The following is a 24,063-nucleotide window of genomic DNA, read 5'->3' on the forward strand; positions in this document are numbered from 1 at the left end:
AAATTACTAAAAATCGAATATGGATTAAGATATTCCTAGGCTGAATTTATTTTTCTTAAATGCAGCTTATTTAAATGCAAAAGAGACTTTGCATGCACCCACCTTACACCCACCCCACCTTGAACCCACCCCACCTTGCACCCACCCCAAATCCTATAGTGAGTAAAGCAGGGGGTTGCAGGGGGCAATGGTCTGGCATTCACCCAACTTCGCTTCTACCCCAAATTGCATAATTGGCCCAAGCAGGGGGTTGCTGGGGGGTAGTAAATTCCCATATATACCTCACCGTTCAAACTTCACTGTAATATTCAATGCTTGCCCCATATTTATGTAAGCAAGAAAAAAAAGAAAAAAGTACAGTAAGTCATTTGGCGTTACCCAGAATGCACCACGAGGAGGAAGACTTACATTGCATTCCACGTCCTATAGTCTGTCCGATAAAAATTGGCAGTACAGGGAAGATAGGGATATCTGCATCTCGTTCGCACTCTTCTCCTACGCATAAGTACCTTTCTCAAAAAAGCTCTTACAGGTTGCCGTAATGCGCATTTTGAATTTGAAAAAGCTAAAAAAAATAACTGCAGGGTTACCATTCTTCTTTTTTACATTGAAATTTCATTTTGTTCATAATTATATATGAAAATGAAACCTGTTGATGAACCTTCCGTAAAAGCTTGCCGAGGTGTTAATATGGACGGATCTTGCCAAACTTTTTCTTTTGTGTGCCCTTCGTTTAGCCAAGTTTCATCAGTGTAATATATTTTGCGGTTTTGTTCCCTAAGTTTTTTTATTTCACGCAAGTATCGCCTTCTCCAGGCGATAATGTCATTTCTTTCTAATAATACACTTTTTCGCTGGCGACTGCCAAACTTAAAGCCAAGATTTTTTGTCAAAATCGTGTGCAAGTAAGACCTGCTGGTTTTGTTGATGTTGACATTAAGTTTTACCTCATTCAGGATTTTGTCAAGCGTCGGTAATTCATTATTTGAAAAAATTGGTGAACTATTTGTCTAATTGCACATTTATCAAAATTATCAATTTTAATTTTGCGACCAGATTGGTATTTCTTTTTTGGTGGTGAGTTGTGGCCTTTGGTGCTGTTTTCCTTCAGAAGTCTGTATACTGTTCGTTCAGATACAGAAAAAATATCAACAACCTGCTTTACAGCCTCGGTTTTGCTTTGCAGGTTCTTACAAATAGCTTTTGTCACCTCAACTATTTCTTTTTTTTTGTCGGCACTCAAGTCCTTTGAGCCTGTTGATGTTGAAGCCATTTTTAATTTGCACAACACAACAAAAACACAACAATAAAATACAAACAACACCACAAAATCATAAAGATAATATACAAACAAAGCAACAAAGGCACAACACTAAAAAACAAACCACACAACAATAGAACAACAACAGCACAACAAAATTATTACAATAATGCACAAAAATAACTCGCAATATGAACAAACCTACCGCCCGGCACAAGAATCTACGCAAATAATATACTTCTTCAAATAAAATGGCTTTGATTTTTATAACTGCATTTTAACTGATTTCCAGAACTTTAAAGAAATGCAAAAGGCAAAACACAACACGATAACACTCATCGTTAAGAACTTTTAAAAAAGCTCTCAAAGCAAAAGCTCCTCAACAGAAACCCATTGAAAAAGTAAGAAAAAAATACGAAGTGAGTTAAGAAATTGAAAAAGGCAACTCTGAATGTGTGTGATTTAATGAGGGTTGAAAAGCAGCAGAGAACGATCAGTGCATGCTCAAGCAGAGAGAAAAAAACTAAACGAGAGAACCAACTTCGAAGCAAAAATACTCCATTTAATGGAGTATTTTTGCTTCGAAGGTTGCTCTCTTTTTGCCTACAAGCTGCGATTTGCACATAAACTTGCATATGTATTAACTTTATATAAAAAAAATGTGGGGAGCGAATACTTATGCAAGAAGATGTGCATACTCCCCACATTAAAAAAAAAATGGCGTCCACCTTCGAAAAATGGCGGATGCCATGCTGTTCAGAGGTGTTCAAAGAAAATTCAAAATTGTGGATGAACAATTTTTTGGTATTCTCATTGTGTTACTTTGAGAGTAATATCATTCGAATATGAAGTGAAATTAATTACTCTTGTTAGGTGCCAGAACAATGAAGATTTAGCAACAATTGTAAATTACGCATTTAGAGAAATATTAGTTAGTTATTTGAAGCCAGTTTTAATTATTAAGTAAGTAAAATAAATTAGGTGGTGCAACGGTGCAATGAGAATTAGGACCTAGAAACATACAACTCTGAAAGCACTACAACTATTATTTGTTTTATTATTAGCTGCGTTTATGCGTTTAATTTTCGCTCAGACCGTTGTAAATGCAAAAAAAACTCAGATTTAGTTCAATTTTCAGAGTTCATCGACTTAATTTTGGCTGCGAGAGTTGCTGGAACATTGACAACGAGAGTTAAAGAATGTAAACATGGATCATTAAAATAAAACAACGTAGAAACATTGAAAACATTTTTATAAACTCATCTCTTTTTTACATTCCTATTGTATTTGTGTGTACTCGTTGTTTATTTTCTTTATGTTACCGACATTTCCAAAATGCCGAAAATAAGTGATTTAAGTAGAGACTAAATAAAAACCGGGCTAGGCTTAACTACATATGTAAGCCGAAAAGTACACTCTTTCTGAACACATCTTTTCTGGTTTTGGTTGTTAATGCCATCTATCTATAACTCAAAGAAAGAGAAAAGAAAAACAAATTCACCACAATCTTCCGTTTTAACGTTTACCGTAATTCATTGACAAACGAAAATTGTTTGCTAGAATTAATTTGTGAAAACCAGAGAGAGAAAGAAATATCAAATGTCTCGATTCTCTCTGCTCTTCGAGGTGAAAACATGTATACACCGATACGAATTCAACACGCTATAAAAAATGAGAGTAAGAGGTTCCAAAGGGACGGAGACGAGGAAATTTGGCTCTCTCATTTAGTTTTTTCTCTCTGGCTCAAGTGTGTGCCAGGTAGGTCGTTGTGGGATCTACGTTGGATGCCATCGAAAATTCATGGGTGTTTTATTAAACTTTTTAAAGGAGTTTCCTTCAATTGGGTATGGTGTAGAAAATAGCGCGCCACTGATTTTTAAAAAGCTCTCTCATAAGGCCTGTACTGCCAATTTTTATCGGACAGATTATAGTCGAGTCAGTTTGTTAGTTAGTTACTTAGTGGGTCAGCTAGTCAGTATATTAAAAATGTATGTTCGTTTCAACAATGAAGTAATTATCAGTAGCGTCGTAACTGTCTGATTCGTAAAGTTCGTTAAGTTCGTCGTTGATGGTGAGGAGTCTAGGTTGTTTTGGTGGAATAACATCCTCTAGACTTTCACTTTGAATGGTTTGTGGATCATAATCTTTTAATAGTTGACCATCAAATTGGATTCCATCGATAACGCATGGGTATATTTTTTTCATATCCATGAAAAACTCCATAACGTCAAACGTCGTTTTTATAATTTTTTTCTAGGCAATATTTCCGATAAAAAAATTGTGTTCTTCGACACAATATAATTTTTTTTTCGAAAGCCTGTTTGGTTTTCCAAATCATTGATGGTGTTTTTTGGATCTGCTGCATTTACATATTTACTTTTTCTGTGGTTTGTTGATTCATTGCTGCATCCCGGGAATATTTTATCCACTCTAATATTTTGGCAAGCACTGTCTGTGCAAATTCGGCTGGTTTTCAGGTTCACACATTTGTGTATATAGGGCCACAAATGTGCTTTACATTTTGAATTTACTTTGAAAAATAGTCCAACCTTACCCTATTTGCAGTACAATTCCAGCACCACGATTGTCATTTGATCTGTTAAGCGGCCCCGATGGTATTTGCGTCTCGTCAAGAAGATCTCATTGATCTGTATAGTTTTACCTTTCCCACGATGTTGACATCAGCGTAAAATGCAATTATCTCCGCTATCTCCCGGCAATAATTGTAGTAATCTACTACTGTAGATTTACTTAGCTCATTTTTGTTGTCATGGTGGCGCCAAGCAAGTAAATGCTAGATTTAATTAATAAATAAAGATTTAAGTTAAGGTTTTTATTTACTTACTTGGAAAGTTGTATTCACGAAAATTTTAAAAATGAAAGAGAGTATTAAGGTAAGGACGTCCCGAATCTCCAAACGACATTGTGGTCCATGAAAAAATGTTCCCATGGATGGGTTAAAGATTTTTCTGCATGTTTGTACCCCTTTTTTTGAACTTTTTGTGGAACACCTCCATATCCAGCCAAACTTAGTATTTGTATTGTTTTCTACATTCATTGGAACGTTGCAACATAATGGTGCGATTGAAAACTTTGATGGAATGAATCCAATTTATTCCAAAAATGTGATTGTATTTATTTACACTTTACCAAAGTGGAGGTTGATCAAAGAATGATTGATGAATGATGAAGAAAAAGTAACGGCACAGAATGTTTGTGCCTTTTTTCCTAAATGATCTATGACTAAGTTGTAGGTATGTATACATTATCAATTGCATTATATATGTGTTGTACATACTTATTTACAAAAGAATATAAAACAATACAGTACCACCGCGCTAATATTAACTTTGGGGAGAGTACGACTACCTACCACTAATTAAATTTAATATTAACTTCCCATAGGAAGTTATTGTAATGGGTCCGATTTTACATTTCTCGACGTTTCAAGGTCCCTAGAGTCGAAATAAAAGATTTTTAGAAAGATGTCTGTGCGTGCGTGTCTACGTACGTTCGTACGTCCACGTCCGTCCACTTCAAATAAATTCTGTTATACAGATAATAAGGCAGAAAGATGCAGAAAGGGCTCTCAAGAAAATTGCGTGGGTAGTTTTCTTACCATAGCAGTTTGAAAATTTTGGTTAACCCCAAATATCTTACGAACCAAAAACGCTAGAGACTTGAAAAATGTTATATTATATATTTAAACGTGATATCAAAGAAGTATATTTTTTGAAAAAAATGCATATATCGTTTTTTTTATAAATCAAAAAAACTGAAAAAAAAAATTTGTCACCCCCAAAATTTTACGACTAAAATATGATTTTATTTCCGAAACAATTTTGTGCAACGAAGAATAATGTTTTTGACATCTGATAAAATTTTGAGAAAAATTCAATTGACAAAAAAATCTAAAAAAAAACATTACTCAAAGTTGGTTAAAATTGAATTTCGATTCAAATATCTTTTCAAAAACTTGAAATTTAGGCTTCAAACTTATTTTATCTTATAAGAAATGTTGTTTTCAACATTCGATAAAATATTGAAATAAATAAAGCAAGACAAATCGACAGACGGGATGGGAAGTTATCAGTGTGGGTCGCATCCCAGCCTTTTTTTTTTTTTTGTTTTTGATTGAGAATTTATGTATTTTAATTTTCTTGCAAAAGAAACATTCCATACACCCAACCTAGCACTTACCCCAAATTCTATAGTGTGTCCAAGCAGGGGGGATGCCCCCCATACACACTTCACTTAGGCATACGCCCAAACTCGCACCTACTATTATTGCTATAAAAATAAGACCAATCAAGCAAAAAAAAATAAAAATTTTATTAAAATAGTATCTGTGGTTATTTTCAATTTTCTTAAAAACTAAAAAAACAGAAAATCATCTAGTTTTCAGTTTTTGATTAATATTTAATGAGAGCAACAAATTATTAAAAAAAAACGTATTTATAAACGACTGCTTTTGAAATTTTGAAGTAGAAATTTTTTTTTACTTTAATTCTGTTTTAAAAAACTATGCATAGTTTAGACTGTTTAAAAATTGGTATATAAAACTTAATTGCAATTATTACCGTTTTTTAACTATTTTTCCATTTTAATAATTAATTCAATAATTTTTTTGAATTACCCTTCCCACCTAAACGGGGGGAAACACAAACCTCCTCCCATAGTAAAAAATGCTTATTTTTAACTGTTTTAAAAAATTCGGTTACAATATCTTGTCGCCTAAGTTATCGTACTCTTGCCCATGTACCAAAATAATATCGACATAAATCTTCTAGGGAACCATGTAAATGGCATTGGACAAATACTTTTTCAAGTAAATCAGGTGTTCTTTTTAAGCAGAAATATTTTAGGTACAGAAGAACTAAAATTAATTTAATATAGAAAATTATTATGAAGTAAGTTATCAGTCGCTTTCTACAAATACTAAAATATTATAATATTTTTCATCCCTAAACTATCTGATATCGACTTCTCTAAAATTAAAAGTTCTGATAGAACCCATCCCAGATAAAATTAATAAGTCCATTTTAATAGAAACTAAAACGATCTTTGTTGACCAACGAAGTATTTTGTTCTAAAATTATAACAAATAAAAGTGAATTTAAAAATATTATACTAGGAACCATAATTATTAAAAACGCATATAAAATGAACTAAATAATAAAAATTCTAACAAATTAAATTTTTTTTTGCAAAAATCAAAGAATCCGATTTGTAACTCTTCATCCCGACATTATATATGGAACCTTAGATTAATCCCGTCGAAGAGCTTATACTCGTATAAAGAAGGGAGTTTAACTATGAATTAAATTTGGTCTTTAACAAAGCAAAACAGAATCGGTGCGACCGTTGTTTCGTTTTCAAGTCCAAACACTGCTGACATAAATGAATTTAATAAACATAAAACTGAAAAGGTTTCTATGAAGGTTATTAAATAAAATTAAATGTTTAACAAACAACACTTAGTTTGCCAGAGAAACCAAAACTAACATATTGTGCATGTCATTTGGAATGAGTTGCACAGCGGTCGTTCATTCAATCACTATCTTCGAGTTGTTAAAAAATAGATATAATTATCAAAGGACAAAATAAATGATAAATCTATGCCAAAGTCAGACAAGTAATACTACAAATACTTGCTCATTTCAAAAGCTTCAATATAATCTAAATGATAAAAAAAAGTATTAAAATGACTGTTGACTTTGTTTTTTTTTTTTTTTATAATTCATTTTTATTAATTCATTCTTAAACCTATCTTAAAGCTAGACAAAAATTCATAAAACTAGCCTAATTATCCATAACTTACAACTAACTTAATGGTCCCATACGGACACTCTAAGCTAAACTATAACACTAATTACTAATGCCTTTCGGCCTTAAGATCTATTTTACTTCAATTTAAATTTTATTTGTTTTGTTTTCATTAGAAAATTTTGAAAAAAAACTAATATCAATAACCTTTTTTATTTTTACTTACAAACTACTTAAAATAAGGTCCTTAAATAAAACTTAAAACTAACTTAAACTACCTATTCTACCTATAAACTACTTAAAACTAGAACAACCACAGCAGCAAATCTAACGTTTTCGTTTTTATATTTTATTGTCTTTTTTGTACGTTTTTTAATTTTTTTGTATTTTTTTGTTTTTGTTTTTTTTATATTCCATGTTTTTTTTTTTTTTTTTTAATTTCTTTAGTTTTTTTTTTTTTTTGTTTTGTATTTTTTTTTTGTGCCACCATGCCTATTCTACTTAAAACTAAACCCTAAAACTATAAAACAAGTATGTAAGCCGGCCAAGGCTTAAAACCCCATCCCGACTACCCACTATCAAGTGCCGATTGAAGCCACCAAAACTGGTTCTCCTGCTTCACCCTATCACTTCCGTCCCGCTCGGACACAGCCCTACTGAAACGAAGGAGCTCTGCTCCGCCTTGTGCCATGACGTCCCGATTGTACAGGAGTCGCCTATCCACGGTTCTTCGTCTGACGTGGTAGATTAACGGAACTGCCAATCTATCCTGTATCAGACCGCATCTATCTAAAAAGAGGAATGCCTCTGGGGGAATGAAGCCGCTCAAGCGTGCACTCTCAAAATACTCGTCGTTCGGATAGAACGCCCCGAAAATTAAATTGTTGGTCGAAGACATAGCTCTTGCAATGTGACCTCGAACGAGTTTTATCACGAAATTGTCAATTCTGTTGATTCGAGCCCCGTTGTATAGGACCTCGTTGGAATAGTAATGCACATAAGAAGATTCGGCTGTTCGATATAAGCCGGTACAGCGTCGTAAACACTGCCGCTCGAACACCCGAAACTTCTCCATCTGGGAAGGGGCAACGTTGAACCACACAGGACAACCATAAACGATCATTGGCCGTATGAGGGCCATGTAGCAAATTACCTTCACTCTGGGGTCAAGCCGACTGCTAAAAAACAGCCGTTTCGTCAGAGCGAAGGCTCCTCTGGCCCTGGTCAGAGCAGCATTTATATGTCTGTCGAAATATAAATACTGATCTAACCAGATACCGAGGTACTTCACTACACTTTTGCTCGCCAATGGCTGCCCATGAAGATCAACGATGACCATCTTGCGCCAATTCTTGCACGTATCCCTCGTGGCCCTAGCCAACGGAGTCCGGAACAGAATTGTCTCCGACTTTTGGACATTTATTTTCAGTTTCCAGTCGTCGCAATATCGCTGAATCTTGTCGAAATCACGCTGCAAGAGAATTCTAATAACCTCAACCTTTCGGGCCGTTCTGTACGCAATTAGATCGTCGGCGTACGCAATTGCCTTTGTAAGACTACCTATCAGATCGCTGGTGTAAATGCTGAAGAGAATCGGCGAATTCACCGCTCCTCGTTGAAGACCATTTTTAATTGAGAATGTTGTGGTAGAAGTTACATTGCCACTCTTGACAACAAACTTTCTACCGTTAAGCATATCATAAAGTATATACAACAATGGCTTGCTTATGCCAAGCCTGCTCAGTTTTAGGTAAAGGCCCTCTAACCATACGGTGTCAAAGGCCTTTTCCAAATCAACCAGAACAGCACCTGTGCATTGTTGTTTTGATTTATTCCATTGGATATCAGAAACGAGTTTAGACGCAGCATGAATTGTGTCATGACCCGCCTTGAACCCGAACTGTTTATCCGGAATTATTTTGTTGTCCGCAGCCCACTTAGTCAGAGCCCTATTAATGATCTTTTCGAAAACTTTGCTGATACTCGGAAGAAGACTTATCGACCGAAGATTTGACGGGTTGGAGTTGTCCTTTCCCTTTTTCGGGAGAGGATGAACCACAGCGGTCTTCCAATGCACTGGATAATATGCATTATTCAGTGCATTATTGAAGAGCGTGGTGTAAATGTCAATTGCTTCCATCGGTAAATGTCTAAGTACAACGTTGGATATACCATCGACACCTGCTGACTTTTTGTTTTTTATTGAATTAAAGATGAGCTGAAGCTCAACCTTCGTCACTAACAAGGGACTTGGTCCCGTTTGCTCGGCGATTATGGCATTTGCCAAGGAATCGTCATTGAACCGCATGAAACCGCGGTTCTCAGATCGCCATTGTGTCATATCATTTCGAAGGTAAAAGTGATTAAGTAGGGCTCTGTTTTCCAGGTCGTGGTTGGGGCAAATGCTAACATTCACCTTGTACACTTGCTGGAAAGCAGCTCCCACCGCCTCCACTTTTTCCTTCGGATCTTCAATTATGTAAAAGTCATCGTCAAAGATGGCTTCCTCTGGATCTATTTGCGCTGTCCTGAGTACGTCTCTGTTCTCTTCGGTTCTTTGGAGTTTAAGACACGGAAGGTCCTTGTCGTTTTTTTTTCTGAATATCTTATTGATTTTGGGGAACATACCAGGGTCACTCGAATTAACTGACCGGATCTTGCGGTCCCAGTACTTGTTAATTGATAACCTGTAGTTCTCCTTAATCAACAGATTGACATTTTTTATTGACGATTTCAGTGTCCTAACCTCCAAGTCGCGTGGGTCTGTAAGTCGTCTGTACAAGTTTTTGAGTCTTGTCAGTAAGCCACTTTTGTGCCTACGTAGTGCGTCAATTGTCGCGTTTCTGTAAGCGTCCATTTGGTCCCGTTCTTTGTACTTTGGAATTGTCCTTTCCATTGTTCGTTTTATTGTTTCGTCCATCTGTTGTAAATGTTGGTCAATTTCTGTATTTGTCAGGTTTCTGTTGTTTGGTGGGGCTATGTCACTCGAACGAAGTTCTCTCGCTAAGGCGTTGGTGAAACGAGGCCAACGCATCTTACTGTAATTGTAAGAGTGAGTTGCAACGTATTCCTCCAACTCCACGCGTTCGTTCGGAATCTGCATTACAGCAGCCAGTCCGCAGTGATCACTGTCGTACTCGACTGTCTGTAAGCAGTTTCGCGGGTGATTGCCCACTTTGTCTGTAACTGTCAGTCTGTTGTCGTACAGCAAAAGGTCCAGAAAGGAGCCGCTTCTTGGATACGATGGCCTTTCAGTAGCCAGCAGGTCGACGCCATGTTCAACGCTGTAAAGATTCATCAAATTAAAAAGATGATTACCTCTGGGATTACTATGTTGATTTCCCCAATCTTCATGTTTTGCGTTCAAATCACCGGCCAAGATGAAATAGTTTTCTTCCAAGCTCAGTTTAAGTTCCCTAAAAACAATCTCAAGTTCTGATGCAAAGTAAGTGACCTGCGGAGCTCCAGCCGCATAAGCCGCAATCATATACATCCGCTTTCCTTGAGAGAGAGAGATGCATACAACGCAAACTTCTAGCGTCTTGAGCTTTCGCAATTCATTGTTGTATATGACTTTATAATTAATGCCTTTTCGTATAAAGAGAGCGACACCGCCCCCTTGAGTGGAGTCGGGCCGGTCTCTTCTTACGATATTGTAATTTTTATGAGTCAATTTGTGTTTGTGGTTTAGCTTAGTTTCGCTAGCCATAAACACATCGGGACTGTAGTCTTTCAACAATTGGAACATATTGGCTCTTCGTTCAATCCTAATCAGTGAATTTACATTCACAGCTAGGACTTTTAGGCGCGTCTCCGGCAGCGCGCCCATTATGGTCTAAATTGCGCCAGGCCAGGCAACAAAGAGTAGAGATGATCTACCCTTTTGCCTTGCTCCTTTATCTGGCTTTGCAGTCCTGTTAGTTGACCTTGAATGCTTAACAACAAGGCTACAATGTCAGGCTGCACCTCTGGTGCCTTAGGCACAGGGGCCTTTGGGGCAACCGTTGGTGAGCCTGTCTCGTGTTTCCACTCCCTGACACCATTTGGGCGTAAGAGAATTTGGGATTCACGAATTTTTGTGTTGGAGCCTGTCGAACTGTTCGACTTCTTTCGGCTTTTTGACTGGCCTGTTTTTGTTTAATTTCTTGGACCTTAGGGCAACCCCTATAACTAGCCGGGTGCCCTTGGTTTCCGCAAAGGACACACTTGAGCAGGGTCAAATCCTCAACCCGCTCATTCCCCAGCTTGCACTCTCCTTCTTTGTGGGTTTCTCCGCACCTTACACAACGCAACTGCATATTGCAGTTAGCATTGGCATGGCCAAACCTCTGGCACTTCGTACATTGTAGAATGTCGTCGTGCCTTTTTAATGTCTCCCAGCGTACAGCTTGATTGTCGAGAGATTCGATTCTCTCGACACTACTAAAACTGCTTTGGGGCGATAATGTTACGAGGAACATTGGAAGCCTATAACCCCCTCGCCTGGACTTCACCGTAGTGAAAGGCTTGACCCCGATAAAATCGAGATCGTCACTGGCTTTTTGGCGGAGCTCAGCTAAGAGCTCCTCCGGTTCCGTGCAGGAACTTATGCCCTTCAGAAGGACCGTCTTAAACTTTTCACTTTTGGGTGTGTAGCTGAAGAACTCAGCTGTGGCCTCTTTAAGCAACTCTTTTACTAGCTTGTATTCGGCCAGTGAGAAGCACTGGACCGAATAGCTCTTTTCTTTTTCATTCAAAATTTTTATAAGAAATTTGCCCTTAGTGGCCGACTTACATACCTGTTTTATGTCCTGTATGTCAACCCGGTAGGTCCTAATAGGTGGCACCTTCTCCTTCTTGGGCTGTGGTTGTTTCTGGTGTTGCTGCTGTTTCTGTTGTTGCTGCTGCTGTTTCTGCTGCTGTTGTTGCTGCTGCTGTTGTTGCTGCTGCTGTTGTTGCTGCTGCATTGCTTTGCTTGATGTCGATGGGCCCTCAACATCCGGGCCTGTCACTGCTGATGGCGGTTTTTTCTTTTGCTCCGCTCCTGTGTTTTTATTAGCGGGCTTGGGTTGTGATTGTTTTTGCTGCTGTGGTTGTTTTTGCTGCTTTTGTTTTTGCTGCTGTTGTTTTTGTTGCAGTTGCCGTTGCGCTGCCTCTTGTTGTCGGCGCGCTTCCTGCTTCAGCTTAAGTTGGCTGAGGAGTGGCTCCATTTCCTCCTTTAGTTTCCTCAAGCTGTCTTCGAACTTACTGATGGCTGCCTGTTTAGTTTGCAGGGCCGCCATCAGTGAATTTTCTTCTTGGAGGATTTGGTCCACCTCCCCCTCCAACGATTTATTTGTTGGCGGTTCTGGCTCCGATAGGATCTTGTTCCTATATTTCGGAGACCTATACTGCCCTTCTCCACCCTCTGAGATGTAGTCTACGCTCCCAGCGTCGTCACTTTCTGAGGTTTCGTGATCTGACGTCACACCTTTCGTTTTTGCCTGCATTTTTATTTTATTGGCGTTCCGCTTAGCAGGATTGGTCCGCTTCACCAAATTGGGAGATTGCCTCTTTCTCTTCACTATTGCCCAGTGGTCCGATGTATGGTCTGATTGTGTTTCGGTGATGTTTTGTACCGCTGCTTGCACAACACTTACATCACCTGATGTATTGGCAGAGGTATCTTTCGATACCCCTGCTTTCCTCTCCTTCTCCATTTGCTTTTTTTCCCAATCTATAAAATCGACGATTTCACGATTGTGAAAAAAAGCTTCTATATTTTTGGTGCGCTCCGCACGGGATTCGAACCCACGACCCTTGGCGTTGTGTTCGGACGCCACCTAGACTAGGCTACCGATTACTTATATAAAATAGTGGCACAATGCCAACTTAGCCACTGCTCAAACACTTTTAAATTTAAATTGCAAATAAAAAGAAAATTGATTTACACTTCTTCACTCGCTGGAAGTCAAAGAACGACTGACTGTTGACTTTGTGTGTATAAAGTGAAATATTATTTTCTTAATCTTAAGGACTTACTTTTATTTCTTATGGTCATGGGATACATTTTTTGTTATTTTTTAAAAAATAAAATGTTATTTGAACTCACATATATTTAATTTTTTTTAATTTTAATTTTTTGTAAACTTAAAATGCCTTAAAAGAAGTCAAGATTGTTTGTAATGTTCATTATAAAATAAAAGGATTACAAACATTAGAATTTAATTTTTTTATAAATAATTCTCATACCTTTTCATATTGGATTATACTAAACGCATGAGCATTGCAATGTCGTACGTGAGTTTTCCATGTCGTACGTTTAAAGGATCAAAAAAAGCTTATTCTCGTTGCATACACTACAAACTAATTTTCATTTTGACGTATTCATATACATATATTATATAGTTTAAGAAGACTTATGTAAAGAAAGAGCTCTTGCTGTAGAAGCATTTTTTTAAACTCGTTTTCGATTCATATCAAGATAAAATTTATAAACAATTTGTTATGTGCGTAAAAGTGTTGCCAGAGTGCGTATACAACAAATCATTTCAAAAACTTTAATCGTTAAATTATTAAAGTATCTATGTTAATTTAAAGAAAAACAAAATTATAGGTAACAGATCAACTATAGATGCAGCAATAAAATCAGAAAATACGAGGATAATAGGCCAGGATGATTCTGTCAAGGATGATTCCAAAAATGATAAGAAAAATAAGAGGCAGCGCCGGCAGAGAACTCATTTTACTTCACAACAACTTCAGGAGTTAGAACATACATTTAGCAGAAATCGTTATCCAGACATGTCAACAAGAGAAGAAATAGCAATGTGGACAAACTTAACAGAAGCTAGAGTAAGGGTGAGTATCACTTTGACTTATTGATTTTATTTAAAAAATACAATTTGTTTGGTTTGAAAAGCACTCTTCAATATCAGACTTTTAAATTAGTAATTTCAATAGAAACTTTTGAGTTTTGATTACACTACTAACTCAATAAAATTTAAAACAAATTGTATGTTCCTTTCAATTTATTACAAAAAGAAATGGCAGTTATATTATACATACTTCTGCAAATAATATACTTCTGCTCTTAATTTCAATGAAGTAATATTATTTTATAATTTTATAACAAGACTTATAACTTTAAGGAGTGCTCAATTTCCTTAGTTTGAATTTATTATTAAAAGTTTGATTTTTTATAATCAAACACAAACAGTACCTATATTGCACATAAAAACAATAGGGTGTGTCACAAAGGACGTACAATAAAGTCACCACGAAAAAGTAGTAAAGATAATATAAATACAAATAAATTAGGTGCCGCAACAGTCCGTTGTAAACTAGGTCCTAGTGACTTACAACTTCTAAACTATTCATGTGTGCGAATCATTTCAGGAATAGAGGGGGCCTACTATTTTATACAGAATCAAAACGTCTAATTTGAGAAAGTACTTTTGAAGGATTTGTTCATTCCTCGCAAGAGGCAGTATCCGTACAAAATAACATAAGGTGCCACAGGCAAAAATTGAACCCAAGACCTTTGGCATGATAGTCCTACAAAGGAAAATGTAACTAGCTTTGTTCCTATGGATCCTGTCTTTTCCTGTTTCCCGATTCCTTCATAAATGTTTTCTCTATCTTTTGTTTATTTTTCCAAACGATTTTCTTCAAAAACAAACTCTTCTTCAAACCATCTTTCAGCTGACAAAAGTCGCTGTTTTATCGACTCAATAATTTTTTGACAGAAACTTTTCCTTTTTTATGATTTCACTCTTATCAGCTTTTGAAATGTGCCAAGAACATAGCGGACCTTCCCTACCTGTTCAGGATTAATCAAACTAAATTTAAATTCAAATCATTGATTAATTTAATTAATTTAATTTCAAATTTCTTATTATTTTTGATTAAACTATTTTGAATATCATCATTGTAAGAAACCCCTGCTTGGAAGATTATTCGCGCGACTCACTGTACATACTTAAAACAAACAACTTATAATTCGCTTAATCCTCATCCAAGTTCAATAATTTGTATTCGGTAATGCATAGGATTTGGATGATTTGGTATAGAAAAAAACACTATTTTTGTATCATCAGATGGAAGACAATTTTAAAGTTTCCTTTTTTGTTTGACCACCGACGTGAACACATATTCCAGGCAAGCCTTAATTGGTAACATTTTTTCATTACATAATTAAAATATAACTTTATAACGATTTAATCAAATCTTTCGAGTTCTTAGTCATAAAAGTGGTCCTTCTAAGCTGGATTTAAAGAATTTTTCGAAAAGTTTTTTTTTTAAGACATCGAACTTTATATAGGTATATAATATATTGATTGCATGATATCTATATACACATATACATATGTGATTCAGTGTATTTATACGAATTTTTTGATTGATTTAGCATTGTTTCATCGTTTTGTTATTAAAAACTAATTGTGCTTTTTCGACATGGCGAAAACATTAAAAATAAAATGTGGTAACGCAAAAGAGCAGTTAACGCGGGCAGCAGCATTTATGGAAACAATAGATGAATCCACAACTCTAAAAATGCTTGAGATTCGTTTGAATAAACTTGAGACCACGTGGTCAGAATTTTATTCTTTTATAACGAGATTCTCTAACAATCTCAAATTGAAAATGAGTTTTCGACATATGAAACAAAATATTTTGATACCAATGCACAAATAAATAAAGCTGTTCGCGATAGGGTAAATTCAATGAACTTTCGTTAAATAATACAGCTATTTATCGACTAGTTGACCAGAAATACGTTTTTTGGAAACATTCAATAATTTTTCTTCGTTGTCGTTGAATAATTCGAATACAACCAAACTGCCAAATATCGTTGTGCCACCGTTTAGCGGAAGCTATAAGGACTGGCCATCCTTTCGAGATTTATTTCTCAGTTTCCAAACAGTTGACAATCAGACGAATCTTAGTCCAACTCATAAATTTCACTAGTTGAAATCGTAACTACGTGATGATGCCGCTAATCTCATTAAGCACATTAGCATATCCGATCTTAATTATGCTGAAGCACGGGATCGTTTAGAAAAGCGTTATGATCGTAGACAATTAATCGCTCAATCGTTTATTGAAACTTTTTTGTAGCTTCCTATTACAAATGTTTGCAATGTTCGAAATTTAAGAAACATTTCTTCTGGTGCCGATGTAGTTGTGCGTAGGCTTATTGAGTTGGGTAAATCGATTCGTGACCCATGGCTCATTTATTTGTTATTGAACAAACTTGATCCCGATTCAAAACAAGCTTGTGCAGAACATATCTGTTCTCTTGAATGCTGAATCATAGCAGAATTTTTAGAAGAGCGCTGCGATGCTCTTGAGACATGCCAGTGCTTAATAGTCGTCCGGTCACAACGCGTACAAAGCAACCAACTAGCATTTGGGCTCATTTAGCTTGGCCTTCAGATTCAGCTTCGTCATCAAAATGTCCAATGTGTAAAGAGGATCATATCCTTTCGCAGTGTACCAAATTCGTCGTGTTAGACATTGACTATCATCGAAGTTTTGTAAAAACAAACTCATTTTGTTTTGATTGCCTTCTTGCTGGCCATTCGTCGCCTAAATGTTTCGTTTCGTTGTCGTGTGTGTAAATCACATCATCATTCGGTTGTGCATCCCGAAGATGCATTTGAAAAATCTCAACCCGCTTCTTCGAAATCTTTGCTTCAATCTCCACCTCCGTTATTAACTTCTACATCTACAACTACATCTACTGCTCCGAATTCGATAATTAGTAACCATTCATTTGAATTTACCCGTCGAAAGAAAACGCTTTTACCAACGCTCTTTGCTAAAAGAGGAAACCAAATTTCAATTGCGCTGCTCCCACCGATGTTCTTCTTGGAGCTGATAAGCTTTGAAGCATTCTAAAGAGTGGAACAATTTGTGGTATTGATGGTTGCCCAATTGTAAAGTTGAATTATAACGGGCCAATTTTTTGAACCAGAAAAATTTAATTCTTTTACGTCTTTTCATTTGATGGTCCAGCTAAGGACTCAACGGGAAAGTCTTTAAACAGTACTCTATTGGTAGGCTCTCCTATTCAACGCCATTTAATAGGTGTGTGCTTACGTTTTCATCAACATCCGTTCGTGTTTACTGAAGACGTTGGTTAGATGTTTCGCCAAATTTGGATCGATGATTCACATGTTGACTATCAGCATATTGTTTGGCGTAAATCTTCTTCGAAAGAAATCGAGCATTATCGTTTACGTACCTACTACCGCGTACGGTACAGCATCCGCTCCATTTTTGTCTGTTCGCATTCTGAAACATCTTGCAGACGATTATAAATCAGACTACCCAAACGCAGCCCGAGTTCTCCTAGAAAATGTCTACGTCGATGACGTCCTGACAGGAGCTAAATCAACTAAAGATCTAAATGAACTACAAACTGAATTAGTCGCTCTTCTTTCCTTGGCCAAACTTCAACTGCGAAAATGGAGTTCTAATTGTTCTACTCTTCTAGCTTTGCTCCCAAAGGAAGAATGTGAGTACTCAATTTAGATACAGTACGCTCAAAGTCATATGTTAACGAGCTTGGCATGCATTGGAACCCTTTAAAAGACGAATTTTCATTCCGCATATAAAAAAATCTTCCAACCATCTTGTTGACTAGGGGCTCGTTGCTGTCGGAAGTGTCGCAAATATTTGACCCATTAGGACTACTGGCACCATCCGTCTTTCTCTTCAAAATTCTATTTCAGGAACCTGGCCATCAAACTTAAATCTTGGATGAACTGACCCGTTGCCTTCAGAATAAGTGGAACGATGGTCAAAGTATAAACAAGAGATTTTGGATTTTGAACAGGTTCGTATCTCCAGAAACTTGTTTGCATCTTTATTCGATGACGATGCATCCTCACTCGCTTACTGTGCTATTTAACACACTTGTTGTAAGACCATAGAAGGATACAAAGTCAACATTATTGCAGCAAAGACAAAGGTTGCTCTGTTAAAACCGGTTTCGATTCCTCGCTTGGAGTTTTGCTGTTAATTGTTTTTTTTCTTTCAATTTCATAAAATCATCATTTTCGTATAAATTCTCCAGAACTGTAGCTTGGTATGATTCTGAAATTGTTTTGCAATTCTCTCTTCGCCTCCTCGTCGCTGGACTACGTTCGTTGCCAACAGAACATCTGCTATATTGGAAACTGCTCCAAGGAATTGCTTAGAGCATATTCGATTTGCGTCAAATCCAGCTGATTGCGCGTCACACGGTATTCTTCCGTCAAATCTCCCAAATCATCATCTTTGGTGCACTGGTCCACCATGGGTATTGCTTGAAGAAAATGAATGGCCAAAACCAAAACTCGTGAGCCTTAAACCGGAAGAGAACGAACTCTTACTAGAAAAAATTGGCTCCCCAATTTGGTGGTTTGTGGGAGGCTCGTGTCAAGTCCGTCAAGTTTCACATACGAGTGTAATTGGATCAACCATACTTACTTTCGAAGAGTTATACACAGTACTTTCTCAAAACGAAGCTGTTCTAAATTCTCTTCCTCTATGTGTTATATCAGATAACGATTTAAACCCTCTAACCCCAGGACATTTCACTATAGGTGAACCATTTACTGCAGTTCCAGAGCCAACTTTGAATGCACCAGTCAACCGACTCTCTCATTGGAACCACGGTTTTGGAAACGTTGGCATATGGAGTACATCACCACACATCAAGAACGTCCATCCCAAACCTAGATCCAGGTGACCTGGTTATTATAAAGGAGCAATATTTTCCACCAACAAAATGGCTTCATGGCAAGATATAAGCAACAACTCAAGGGTCTGATGTTCGAGCATAAGTTGCAACTGTAAAAACAGCTGGGGGCAGGAATGTTCAGGATTAATCAAACTAAATTTTAATTTCATTTCAAATATCTCAATATATTTGATTAAACTTTTTTAAATATCATCATTGTAAGAAAACCCTGCTTGGAAAATTATTCGCGCTACTCACTTTACTTACTTAAGCAACTTATAATCCGCTTAAACTTCACACACGTCGTGTGTCGTGTGGTTTTTTCTATTTCACATACAATTTATGAATTTAGTTGTCGTGAATTCCAATCTAGCCTTTTATTTTATAATGTATTACAGCTTTGTAATGCATTATTATGTTGATATTAGATTAAAACAAACCAATAGAATAAATTTCAAGTTTATTTCAATTCAGATTCTTTAAAAAAAATTAATCTTTGCATATACCTACTCAATCTCTCACCTACCGTAAATCCTATTATGTGGTCAAGTAGAGGGTGACAGGGTATTGCAGGGTGACCTTAGGGGGTTGAAGAGAGCCAACATGCCTCCATACATAACTCAGTGTTTATTCATTGTTATAATGTGAAAAGAAGAAAACTTTCAACATTTTAATCACGAACTTAAAAGTTCCAAAGCATTCAAAGTGATTCTCTATGGTTTGGGAGAATTTAATGAAAACGAAATAAAATCTGTACTAAGTAAACTTGGATCTTTGTGTCAAGAAGTTAAATACGAGACCAATAAATATGAATAGTGCACAAACACTTTTCACATTGTTTCTTTCCAATATGGGGCAATTAAGATTATTGAATTTAAAACAAAAATATTGTTCAGTTTTTCATAAGCAGATTAATTGAAGTTTTCAACGTAAGTTAAAAAATGAGGTAAACCAATGTCATATTTGCTAAATGTTTGGCCATGGCGAAATGATGGTTTTCATAAGGCTAGCAAATCACGAATGCGATAATTTTGCAACGCAATTAATCAGCAACGAGAGAACATACAATGAATTGAAGAACCCAAAGATCGTCAAGACTAAACAACCAAGGCTCCTCTAACAATGTGCAGTGTGAAAGTGCTTTCGCAGAACGGAGCGACAGAGTGATTAGTCAGTCTCCTTTTTGTTAACAACACACATACTAATGCAAGTTTAAAAAGTGAAACACTTCTTTTCTACGCGACCATCTTTCGTCAATTCTTGCACGAACCTCTCGTAATCCTAGCCAACGGAAACCGCCATGGTTGCTAGGTTTTAATTAATTGAGTTTATTTTCTTGCATTAAACATGCGTTAAGAAAACTATTCACAATAGTGGGGACTGGTAATAATGTATATCCAAATGTAGGATTCGATATAATTAGCACCATAGTTATTCGCATCAGGGTCTTCAAATATACAACATAATTAAAATCTGCAGAAGTCAAGGGTTATCAGCAGGTATGATACATATTATTAGACATTAAAAAGACATTCGATTGAGTTTGGCATAATGGCATAGTTTATAAACAGATCTTTTTCCTTTTCCGTCTTAACTGTGTATATAACTTGTACACTCCTGACTTTCCCAAGCTCCCCGGCTGTGAAGCAGCACTTCTTCCAATGACACATCAATAATATCTTTATTTAAGTTTTTTTTGTACTTATAATAAGCACACACTCAAGGGGTTATTAATACCCTTATTATGCAGAGACACAGTGTGAGTACTAGGAAGAGGAGAGGAGTTAGAAATGAGATGAAGGTGCACATTGCTTTTGAATTCCTGAATATTGCAATGACTAGGAGAGACAGAGTTTGGTAAGGTATTCCACGTTCGCGTAGTACGGCTAAAGAACGAATCTCTGTATTTAACAGTACGGCAAAAGTTAAATTCGCGAGTAAACTGGTGAGCATTCCTAAAAGCGCGAGTATTACGGTTGAACTATGAACAAAAGTATGTAAAAGGGGCATCAGCATTAAAATCAGTTTAAATAATGCTTTAACAGTATTATCACAATATTATAACCAATCCGTAGTACCCGTGGCATTATGGTTAGTTGCAGGACAGAATTGCAAAAAAACTTCGGTTCAATCCCTGCCTGTGGTATCTAAAGTTTTTTTCACGGGTACTGCCTCTTGCGGGGAGTTGATAAATTCTCCAAGAGTAATTTTTGTCATAAAAACCAAAAACTGTAGGTCCCTTTCCATCCCTCACAACAGTACTCGCACACAGGAATAGTTGAGCGTTGTAAGTCACTAGGCCCTAGTTCTCAACGGACAGTTGCACCACCCAATTTATTTATTTTAATTATAACCGAGCCATATCTTTCACGAGAAAAAGAAAATCTTGTATTCTTCCGCTAAATAAACTTCAAATAATAGGAAAGTGTTAACCTTGGGAAAATCAAGTTCAAGTGGTATCTGTCTAGGTCCAAACCGTCAAAAAGGTCAAGGTTGCGAGAAAATTCTTCTTCCTCTATCTGTCTATCTAGATCCGAACCGTACAAACTGCTCTTCCCCTTCATTAACATTATTTTTATACTTTATTGAACAATAATATAACTACAAGATTCAATAAATATTTATCAGCGCATTAGTTACCAGGGTCTTCAGCTCGTTGGAGAAAACTTAAGTTAAATTTGTATATTGCTTGGTAATATTTCGGTTAAAAGTTCTTTGAGAGGTTTGTTTCCTATAGATAGGGATGTTGAGTTGATATGTGGACATTGAAGGAAATTGGAAAAATTCAAAGTTGGGCTCTGGTCGCAGAAGTTATACAAAGGGTTGGTGGTTCTTTGGTAATCAGGTGTTTGTGGGTGGCATTTGTATGACCCACTCGAAGTCGTATGTATTTTGTTACCATACTTCTGGGAAGTTCTATAGGGAAAGTAGCCTTCGCTTCATCAGCGTTGATTGTTGAATAGTGGTGAGAGTATTCTAGCCAGTTATTCTTATTTTTTTTTTCCATGGAAATTTTTAAATGGTTTAACGTGTCCGTTTTGATAAATTGTATAAAAGAGATAGAGATGGGGTCTGCGTCGGCAATTTCATTACCAACTATACCTACATGCCCAGGAACCCATGCTAGCTTGATAATATTTCTTTTTGTGATAAGTTTATCCCGGATGTCAACTACTACATCACAGGAGTTGTTTATATTTTGGATTGCTTCTAAAGATGAAAGGCTGTCGGTAAATATTATGTATTTCTTTTATTGTTTGCACTGTTGATAGCTTTGAGTTTGGCATAAGGCTCGGCTGTAAATGTTGACGATGTAAAATAGAGCAGTCCTTTACTAATGACACAGCCGTATTTCGTTACTACAGCATATGAGCCGTTCATTGATTTTGAAGCATCTGTAAACAAAGAATTCCATCCCAGTCTCTTATAATTGTCCTCGATTTCATTAAACAATATTTTGTATATATCATTGTTTGAGCTTGATTTATTATAATTCGACAGATTTGTCAAAATAGTTTGTTTTGTGAGGTACCACGGAGAAAAGTCAACGTTCTTTTTGTTCTTTACTTCAATTGGAATTTTTAGATCTTTCACCGATTCCAAAGCCTTATACAAAGCGGATTGGAATTTCGGATTTTTCTTTCTCCTCAATAGCTATTTTAAATCCTCATGTATGGGTGATTTAAATGATGAGTTAATTTTTAGTGTTATTTTCCAGGTTTGGAAATCAATTTGTTCATTTAGGTTATTGAGTCTTGATCCAGTAACCCAGGCAGGTTCTTATAGCGGCGTGGTACGGGGTAGAAATAAGTTGCAGAGAGGATTTGTAACATTTCCCATGACTGAATAACATTAATTACAGTTACTTTTTTTACATGAAAGATATTTGATAATATTTACCCTAGTATTAAACTTTTTCCTGAGTTAATACAAAAGTTAGATTCGAATATAATTTATAGAATTTTTGAAAAAGTTACATTTTTTATACAAGTGTTGTTATATGATACATTTTGAATTCGTTTTGAACATTTGTGTTTTTTACAAATATGTAATATTTCTCATTTAGAGCAAGATATTTTACACCCTGAAGTTTTACACCATTCGGTCAAGTCCTTAATGATCATTGAAAAAGGATGTGATACTTCTTCTACATAGGTCTTTCAGTTTAGTGAACAAAATAAGATCGTCCGCGTAAAGGACGTGATTTGTTTTATGGTATACGCTAGTTATTTTACTTATGTCATTAAATGCAATTTTGAATAGCATGAAAGGGGGTAACCTTGGGGAATCCTATTCATAAGTCTATGAATTTGTGAAGACATATTATTATGCGAAATTTTCAGTTGATCAGGAAAGCTTTTGCTAAGTTGAACATTCACGTTATTTTAAACTGGTTTAAAATAACGTGAGGTCCTATTTTGTCAAATGCTTGTTCAAAGTCAATTGAGAGAATCGAGATATGATTGTTTTCTGAGAGCGCTGAGGTGATGTTTGTGTCCAAATGAAGAAGCGCATCTTGTGTCCCACAACCGGCTTTAAACGCTGTTCGGTTGATGTCAATAAACTTATTTTTTTCCAGAAAGAAAAAACAAATCGAGAGAGTCTCGTCTCCGTCCCTTCTCTTACTCCCTTTTTTAATAGCGAGTTGAATTCGCATCGGTGTATACATATACATGTTTTCATATGGGAGAGCAGAGAGAGAAAAAACTTCAGTTGAGAGATTACGACATTTGATATTTCTTTCTCTCTCTGGTTTTCACAAATTAATTCTAGCAAAAATATTTCGTTTGTCAATAAATTACGGTAAACGTTATAACTATAGATCGTGGTGAATTTGTTTTTCCCTTCGCTTTCTCTGAGTTACAGATAGATGGCATTAACAACCAAAACAAGAAAAGACGTGTTCAGAAAGAGTAATAAAATTAAGGTTTTTTAGACTAGACTTTATTTGTATATATGAATGCGTACATGTTTTTTATAAATGTATGTTATGTTTATTTCAATATAAATACCTTAATAACTTAACTACTGTGTTATCTAAAATATACTGCATTTAATTATAAAAGGCGAAAATAATAATGTTCTACAGATTATCGGGAATATTTATTTAAAATATCCATATCTTCTGCAATTGCGGTATCAATCGATATTTTCTGCTTACTTTACAGCTTTTTTATACAATTAAAAAAATTAATTATGAAATTTGGCTGTGATAGTAATTACTTGAACACAGCATTTTCTATGTTTATAACTATTCAGGTTCAACCCTGCACTTTGATTTGCATTTATATATGAATAGCCTACAAAGTTTAGCAAACATCTATGAATAAGCCACAACGGACTTTCA

General features: G+C 36.1%; 1 protein-coding gene across 2 annotated transcripts in view; it reads left to right on the top strand.

The window, feature by feature from the left end:
• LOC129940554 (pituitary homeobox homolog Ptx1) overlaps positions 1-24,063 on the top strand; it is a 115,735-nt gene that overhangs the window by 53,105 nt on the left and 38,567 nt on the right. For both annotated transcript variants that reach the window (XM_056048931.1, XM_056048932.1), the window contains one exon: positions 13,602-13,846. In XM_056048931.1, the coding sequence (XP_055904906.1) occupies positions 13,602-13,846 (245 nt within the window). The remainder of the gene's footprint in view (positions 1-13,601; positions 13,847-24,063) is intronic.

The sequence above is a fragment of the Eupeodes corollae genome, chromosome 1 (genome assembly GCF_945859685.1).
Source record: "Eupeodes corollae chromosome 1, idEupCoro1.1, whole genome shotgun sequence".
NCBI lineage: Eukaryota > Metazoa > Arthropoda > Insecta > Diptera > Syrphidae > Eupeodes > Eupeodes corollae.